This window comes from Elephas maximus, chromosome 7, assembly GCF_024166365.1.
Source record: "Elephas maximus indicus isolate mEleMax1 chromosome 7, mEleMax1 primary haplotype, whole genome shotgun sequence".
Lineage (NCBI taxonomy): Eukaryota > Metazoa > Chordata > Mammalia > Proboscidea > Elephantidae > Elephas > Elephas maximus.
In genome coordinates, this window is record NC_064825.1 from 117742986 (window position 1) to 117752482 (window position 9497).

General features: G+C 38.0%; 1 protein-coding gene across 1 annotated transcript; it reads left to right on the top strand.

The window, feature by feature from the left end:
* The first annotated feature begins 217 nt into the window (after positions 1–217).
* Positions 218–1153, top strand: LOC126079476 (olfactory receptor 1013-like). The gene has a single exon (XM_049890494.1). It carries the CDS (start codon positions 218–220, stop codon positions 1151–1153), a length of 936 nt encoding a protein of 311 aa, XP_049746451.1.
* Positions 1154–9497: the final 8344 nt, after the last annotated feature.

Consider the following 9497-nt stretch of genomic DNA (forward strand, 5'->3'; position numbering starts at 1 on the left):
CATTATGGCTGTACTGCTACAAATGCATTTTACTGAAATGAATATATTGAGACTCAGAGAACTCCCATCACTTTCTCAAGTCAGGATTCCTGCTCAGATCTCTTCATTCTAATACCTTTAGTCTTTACCCCAACACATGCACCTGGTACTTAGAATGCCTTCTTTTGATATGTGTTGAGGACATTAAACTCCATTTGTAGGTGAGGTTCCTTTAGCCATGGAGAGGGGCAATCACACCGTGACTGAGTTCATCCTGGTGGGCTTCACGACAGACCCTGTGATGCACTTGGTCCTATTTGTGGTGTTTCTTGTCATGTACTCTGTGACCCTGGTGGGAAACACCATGCTCATAACATTGATCTGTAATGATTTCTGGCTCCACACATCCATGTATTTTTTCATTGGCAATCTATCATTCCTGGATCTCTGGTATTCCTCTGTCTACATCCCGAAGATCCTAGTGACCTGCATCTCTGAGGACAAAAGCATCTCCTTTGCTGGTTGTGTAGCTCAGTTCTTCTTCTCTGCTGGGCTGGGATATAGTGAGTGTTACTTGTTGGCTGCCATGGCTTATGACCGCTATGTGGCCATCTCCAACCCCTTACTTTATGCTCAGATCATGTCAAAAAGACTGTGCCTCTACTTGGTTATATATACCTATACTGGAGGTTTTGTCAACTCAATAATACTCACCAGCAACACATTCACATTGGATTTTTGTGGTGACAATGTCATTGATGACTTTTTCTGTGATGTCCCACCACTGATGAAGTTGGCATGTGATGTGAAAGGGAGCTATCAGGCAGTGCTATACTTCCTTCTGGCCTCCAATGTCATCACCCCCATTGTGCTCATACTCGCCTCCTACCTCTTCATCATTGCCGCCATCTTGAGGATCCGCTCCACCCAGGGCTTCCACAAAGCCTTCTCTACCTGCTCCTCCCACTTGATCTCTGTCACCTTATATTTTGGCACCTGTCTCTACATTTACTCTCGCCCAAGCTCCAGCTATTCCCTTGAGAGGGACAAGATGGTTTCTATGTTTTACACTGTGGTCTTCCCCATGTTGAATCCCATGATCTATAGTCTGAGGAATAAAGATGTGAAAGAGGCTCTGAAAAAACTCCTCAAGTTAACACAACCAGAAGTCTAAATTTACATGTTAGTTGTTGTTAGGAGCTGTTGAGTTGGTTATGACTCATAGTGACCCTATGCACAACAGAACAAAACATTGCCCAGTCCTGCACCATCCCCACAACTGTTCCCATGCTTGAACTCATTTTTCCAGCCACTGTGTCAATCCACCTAGTTGAGGGTCTTTCTCTTTTCTACTGACCCCGTAGTTTTTTTTTTTTGACATGCATTTCTGAAGTCAGTGCTAAGTGAGAATGGATTGCTTCAGGAGAGGGCTGGCGTGCTGGGATTAAAAAAAAAAAAAAAAATCTCTTCTCTATTAAAGAAATTAATTGAGAAAGACTTATTTCTTTGATTTAGATTGTTTTAGTAATCAGACTGTAATCTGTACTATAAAATAAACCAAAAAAAAAAAAAGTTGCCGTCAAGTCAAATTGAATTGGACTCATGGTGACCCCGTGTGTTGCAGAGTAGAACTGTGCTCCATATGTTTTTCAGTGGCTGTGGCTTTGGGAACAGAGGCTCCACAGTGTGAATCCAGGCCTTAAGGTTACTAGCGGAGCACTTGACCGTTTGTGCCACCCAGGGACCACTATATAATATAGTTCCAGTAAAATATTAATACAGTTTTTTTTTAAAAGCAATGTCTTGGTTTAATGCAAAACAAACAAGAGAATGTATAACTTCTGAGATTCCAAAGGATTGATTTTTACATGGCTATCTCCCCTCAGATTGACTCAACTTTTCTGTTTTCATTATGTGATGGTTATTATGGTAAAAAAAAAAAAGTAACATGGATTGTTGAAATTTGTGAAATACACCCCAAATCCTTCTAGTCAGGTACTCCCAGGGCTTCCGTGGTAATAGAAGAATACAGAATATTCAGAATGTTACGATGCAAAGAGAGTGGACAGTGATGCATTAGTAAGTGAATACAGGTGAAAGATCGGAAATGCCCAGAACTAACACAAAGAGTGAAGTGGCTATAATTATTTGTTACAAAATTTTAATTTAGATGCATTTTGTAAAGGTGCTCATTTCAGTAACAGTTACACTCTTTCAGTAGCAAAGTTCTAACTTTTGAGCTTCAAGCTCCTTGTTTGTAAAATGAAACTAATAATTGTTAACTTTCAGTGTCCTAGAGAGTGTTGAATAAAATATTTACTAAAAATCTGCTGTGTGTCAGATATTGAACTGTAAACTTCCTTTGTAGTTAAAATTTTCTTAGAAGAAAACAATGAGTCTAGCATATACTGGGGTTTTCTGTTTTTATTATTTGCCTGTATCATTTTGTTCCGCCTGAGTCTGTTATTTTTCCCTAGCGGGCACATATTTGGTGGTGTGGCATGAGGGACAATACTGTGGTGTACTAACGATAAAAATTTTTAATTTAATTTTATTTTTTTTATATGAAGGAGAAATCACTCTTTTTAAGTGGACATACAATTCTAAAGAGACATCTTTCTCCATGGATTTAGAATCATTTTTTTAAATAATCTAAGTACCTCCTAAACACTTTGCCTAATATTTTATTAATGTAAAAGACAGAGGTTTACACAGATATTTTCTATATACTCAATTAGAACTTGATGAAGGAATTTGGAGAAAATACCCCACTAAAAAAAATGTTTTTAAAATTTTGAGCAAATTTCCAGCAGTTGAACCATTCCATGTCTTCTCTTCACTCAGTAGTGTTTGCTTGTCAAATTTCAAACTTAAATCATACACACAAAATCCCCCCAATTCCTTTTTTCTCTCTCCAACACATCACCATATGGACAAATTTTGTAAAAAGTCTGGTACTACAAAGAGGCAAACTGAAATCTTGCAGAACATCAAGTAATCCAATATTGTAAGTCTAAAATATATTGCATCGCAGCAACATTATAATAAAAATTAAAGAATCTTCTACTTAGTATTTCATTAAGTCTTACTTACAGAATTTAATTGAAATAGACCAATGCTTACAAACATGTCTATAAGCCAATGATTTGGAAAATACAATAAAACCTTTCATTTAAAATGTAAATGATTGCCTTCATCCTTGTGGTCTATGGCCTGTATTGCTTTCCTGAAGCCCTATTTGACATCTTTATTTCTTATAGTATAGATAAGAGGGTTGAGCAATGGGTTCACCACAGTGTAGAACAGAGCAGCCATTTTGTGTCTTTCCAGAGAGTACGTGGAACTAGGCCTTGAATACGTGAAGAACAAGAATCCATAGAAGAACATGATCAAGATCAGGTGGGAAGCACAGGTGGAGAAGTCCTTGTATCTTCCTGAGGCCAAGCAGATCCTCAGGATAGCCAGGAGGATGTTGAAATAGGAAATTAAGATGACAAGAATTCTGGAGAGGACCATGAAGCCCACCACACACAGCAACACTTTTTCATAGGCCTGTGTGTCAGTTCAGGACATTTTTACCAACAGTGGTGCATCACAGAAGAGTGCTCAATGATATTCTTACCATAGAAACTCTGGCAGAAAGCCCTGGCAGTATGGCTATGACATTCAAGAATCCTGCAATGTAGGAGCCAGCAACTAGCCCAGTACAGAGAGAGCTGCACATGGTATCTGAATAGAGTGAGGGGTTACAAATTGCATGTGGTGGTCATAAGCCATGGCTGCTAGGAGATAGCACTCTTTGTAGGCTACAAAGCAGGGAAAGAACATCTGGCACCCACAGTTAGTCAAGGAAATAGGTTTGTGGAGACACAATTAACCAGAATTTTGGGGGTATACACAGAGGTGAACCAGAAATCTAGGAAAGATAGATTTGCTATTGCGTTAGTCATAAAGTGTTGCTGTAACAGAAGTACCATAAGTGGATGGCTTTAACAAAGAGAAGTTTATCTCCTCACAGAAAAAAAAAAAAAACAAAAACCAAACCCACTGCCGTCAAGTCAATTCCAACTCATAGCGACCTCACAGTAAAGTAGGCTAAAAGTCCAAATTCAGGGCTTTGGCTCCAGAGGAAGGCTTTCTCTCTCTCTGTCAGCTCTAAAGGAAGGTTCTTGTCCTCAATCTTCCCCTGGTCAATGAGCTTCTCAGGCACAGGGACCCCACGTCCAAAGGAAGCGCTCTGCTGCCAGCGCTGCTTTCTTGGTGGTATGAGGTCTCCAACTCTTTGCTTGCTTCCCTTTCCTTTTATCTCTTGAGAGATAAAAGGTAGTACAGGCCACACCCAAGGGAAAATCCCTTTACGTTGGATCAGGGATGTGGCCTAGCAAGGGAGTTACATCCCACCCTAATCCTCTTTAACCACAGGCAGAGCTTAAGATTTATAACACATAGGAAAATCACAAAATGGAGAACAACCACACATTGCCTAACCAAGTAGACACATATTTTGGGGAGACACATTTCAATCCGTTACACCTATAAAAAAGTACATAGATGTATGAAGATGGAAATCAATCAGGATTAAAATAACTAGTATCATGTTCTCTGAAGGTTATGAAATAGAGCATCAGAAATATTCTTAATAGAATAAGCTGCAACCAGGTGTCTGGTGAGAAGCTTACCAGGATGGTGCAATTTCCCACTTCCATGTTCACAGAGGTTAAAGTCTGATTAAGATTACGAGAGAAAAAAAAAAAAAGCTCTTAGTTATTCTTCTATTGTAAGAAGTAAATGAGGATATCAATTAAGGCATCTTGGTAAAAACATTACTGAATTAGGGTGGATATCTCAGTAGCCAGTCAGCTTCACACTGACTCTACTGGCAGTGAGAGAAAGCTGAAACCAAGAGAGGACTGTGATTTATCTCAATATTTACACATTTACCTTTGAGGTAAACCCAAGTCAGCTTTGTAACTGGAATGCCAACCCAAGTACTCTACTGTTCTTGCTTGTTAGGAAGTGAGGCATGGGTGTGCTCATTTTTCAAAGATGGATGATGATGTTCAGTGAGGGCATGACTTGATTGATGACACTGTGGAAAAAAGCAGCTTGGAGTCCTAAAAATGATTCCATTTACCTATTAGTATATAATAGCTACTACCTATTAAGTTTTTTTTTTTTTACCTATTAGCACATAAAATACAGATGTTTTAGCCCTACACCTGAGGTTCTCTAGAGGCTGGATTAAATCTGCCTTCCCAACCTTCTCTCTGGCTACTTGTGTTTATCTACTCAAGACTTCAACAAACTAGATTACTCCCATGATCTATTTCCCCATAATATTCTCATACGCGCTAGAAACTTCACAGGTAGATATATAGTGTTGTGCTGTCATCCATTTGCACACTGTAATTTTTTTTTTAAATCTACATAAGCTTGAATACGTGTTATCTTGGCTGGAATGTGATTAATATTTGTTTAATGTATACAATGTTGTATTATAGTCACCATTTCAAAGGTTATTTTGAACTTTTTCTCCTATGTTATTGCTTGTTTATACAAGGAAACATATTTAGGACTCAGTGACATCGCTAGGGTTGGTGTCACCCAGTGTGGTAACTCATGGTATCACCACCCATAGACCTCCTCCCCTACTAGACCATACAGAATCCTTAGCAACGTTTTTTCTACTAATTTTACTCATAAATTGTAATTCCCAGATATCACTCCTTCTTTTCCTTTAATTACTACCTCGTTCTCAAAAAAATGATTGCTATAGGTTCACAAATACTAATTACCACAACATTGTAGCTAAGACACCAAAAAATTTTACATCAGTAGCACCTATGAAAACATCAGCAATGAAGAAAACAACAGTGCATGCTTGCAATGTGTGAAGAGGAAACCACGTGATTGGAAATGTCGTTGTAATTAGGTAATAACGACAGCTCTGGCCAGATGGCACTGGAAGGTTAAAAACGTAGGTTAGCATAGAGTTTTAGCCTTGTAGGTATGTTGTAGGTATATAGATACACATAAACTGGGCTTACCAAAAATATTTTTGTTGTTATAAGCAACTACAGGCATGTTTTTATAAAAAATAATAAATTTCTGCTGAAATACTGCACAAAAATTTTATAAACACTCGTTCTTGTGTCGTACCCCTCTGACAGTGTCACCTGGTGCAGCCCACACCCCTCATACACCCCTAGTGATGCTACTGCTGGGGCTTATTAGACACATTTTTAATACAATGTACTTTGGATTAAAATGGAAAAATCAGGATGAAGCCAATTACTATATTTCATATGTTGTTGCCTAAGAGGTAAGTAATTGATCAAATAAATGTTCTGGTCTACTGCTTAGAAAGTTATCCCAGAAAAAGAACTATTTAATTTACCCCTCCTCCCCCACAACTACAAAAAATGAGAAGCATTGAGTCAGATGGCGGTCCTTGTAAGGGTAAGGAGAGAAAGAGAGAGCAGTTCCATGAAAAGAAAGAGGAGGTACCTGAGCCCTTGCATGGGACAGAACCTGGTGAGTTCAGGAACTGAGAAAGGTTAAATAAAGATGGGGTAGAGAAAAGCAGATAAGCCAGAGATGTCACCAAATCACAAAGCTTACTGGAAGCCATATAAAGGATTTTGGCCTTTATGCCACCACAAATAGAAGCCACTGCCATTAAGAGGAAGTAGTATGATCTTGTTAACGTTTTCGAGTCCACTCTGGATGCAGGTCAGGGAATGTATTGACAGGGAGCAAAGGCTTCCTCTTAACTAAGAACTTCTGAAATCTTTATTCTTCTATCACTTGCAGAGTCAAGTCTTGTAAAGATAAAGTCAGAAAAGGGAGGCATTAAAACATTCCAGATAGAATTACTAGGAAGTATATAAACTGTGACCTTATCCTGGTAGACAGTACTCAATGACTATCAGTCTCAGATTCCTTCCAAATAGGAATTTATATTTACATGTTAATTTATCCTCAATATGCTGAAGAAGCTTTAAAGACAAGATTCTCTCAAAATATGTATTGGTAATGAAAGTTTACCACCTCTATTTTTATACAAGAAACTATAAAATCTTGAGAAAGGTAGATAAATAAATTTGACAAAGGCTTTAGAACATTCTAATAGAAAACTCCATATTGTATCATCATTCTTACTTCTGTGTGCAATTTAATTGTATCACAAATTCATCACATCAGTTAGTACCAAAGTCCTAATATTTAAAATAAAAAAGGTAAAAACTAAGTCACAAACCAATAATCTCTGTGGTATATTGCCCCCATACCCCGGTCCTGGAAAAAAAAAAAAAAAATGTGGCCACAATTCTTTCCGGGTCTTGATTTCAAGAGTGGAGCCCATTTTTCCACCCCTTCAATCTGGGCGGCCTCTGGCTTACTTTGGCCAATGGGATGCAGCATAGGCAAAGCCCTACGAATTCCAAGCCTGGGTCTCAAGAGGCTTTGATGCTTCTCTTATCACTTTTGAATCCCACCGCCACCATGTAAACCAGCCTGGGTTAGCTTGCTGGATAATGAGACATCTGGAAAGGTTCTCTCTGTCATCCTAGGGTGACATCTATCAGAAAAATGGTGGTCTCTGAGAGCAACCCTCTGGCATGTGAGTGGGACCATTCTAGATCATCCAGCCCCAACTGAGCTAACAGCTGACTACAGACACTTAAACAAGACTTGTTGAGAGAAGACAGGTCTGGCACAGGCAGTATTGCATAGCTGAAATGGCACCTGAGTTCAAATTTTAATCCCACCACTTTGTAGCTCTGTAATCTTGGGAAAGTCTTTTAACAACTCTTCCACCTAAGTTTCTTCACATGTACAAAAGGTAAGAAAAATACCTTATGATTTAGTTAGACAGGATATACAGATTTCCTCAACAGTCCTTTGGGACTTCTTCCACACAGCAGCCCAGAAATATTTACCTTAGCCACCAAAGACTCAATTAGATCTCTCTTGAAGCTTAGGGATGATATATTAATTAGGATATGATGAAATGAGTAGTATTTTACTAAAAACTAAAAGTTAACTTTTTTCTTTATGATCAAAGTCAGAATATAAACACTCAATGTGTCTGGTAATAGAAATTCTCCAAATTCTACCAATCAGATTTTCTAGAATGTATCATATGGCTTGTAATTTTGTCCCTTGTTCCCTCTGTCCAGGCTAGCCTTCCCTGTCTTCTCCTTCAGCAAACTACTCTCCATTCTTGGAAACCAATAATAGGGCCTTTTTATGTTGTTAAAACCTCATGTCTTATATGTAAAAATACTACTACAATTAAGAAAAGTGTGCATCACAAGGAAATATCTTCTATTATTTAATTATAAATTCATGATACATAAAACTGAACAAGCAAACGAATGCAAACACAAACACATACACACACATATATGTGTATAATTTATACATTAGGAACTCTGGTGCTGCAGTGGTTAACAGGTTCTGCTGCTAACTTCGAAGTTTTCAGTTAGAACCCACCAATGGCTTTGCTTGAGAAAAATGTGGCAGTCTGCTTCCAAAAAGATTTACACCCTCGGAAACCCTACACTGCACTTCTACTCTGTCCTATAAGGTTACTGTGAGCCGAAATCCACTCGAAGGCAATGGGTTTGGTTTAGTTTTGGGAAAATGATAAACAATCACTACCCCCAATAAAGATTTTTCTCTCTAAGTGTTCCTTTAGGTTTAATGCTTTTTGGAATCTCTTTCTCACTCTCTATTTCTCTCTTCTTTTCTGTCTGTATCTCCATTTCCATTTCTGCCTCTCTCATACAGCTTCTATACCTTTGCTCTTGATTCTTTAATTGTTGAAGGAGCAAACATTCTCTTGCTGAAAGCTCACAGTGACTCTAAAGGTGTTTGTTCCTTCATATGCTACTGCCAATGAGACTTGTCATCTTTCTATCATGGCAAGTCAAGAATCAGAATCAGAAAAGAAAAAAACAAACTTGTTTCTAGGGCCTTTTTACAGCAAGTATTTTATCTACTACTTTCTAGAGCACTCTCTCCCAACAAGCAGGATAAAGACCTTTGGAGTTAAGATTGCTAGGTTTACATTCCTCCTTTCTCACTCATTGGCTATAGGACTTGAAGCAAGACATTTAATCCACCTAAATTGGACAATTATTCCAAAACCAACTGTATTATTCCCAATTACATATTAAAATATTATACACAGACAATTTATGAACTTTCAAGTGAAAATAAAAAATCAGCTTTCTTTTTAGCTTTTTCAGAATCCTAGCAGTCGAATAGACTCTGTCCTAAGCTGGCAGATAGCAGTTTTTCCAAATGTCGCTGTGCCATTTATTCTAAAAGTATACTGAAATACATTAGTACATGACTTAAAAAGACAAATACAAAGTGGTGTTTCTATATTATTCAATTACTTTTTGTTTCTTTGCTTGCTTCTTTAATTTTACTTCTAAAAGTACAATCTGATAAAAATGATATGGAGATAACTTGTTAAAAAATAGCCATTGCTTACCAAGTTTTTTCCC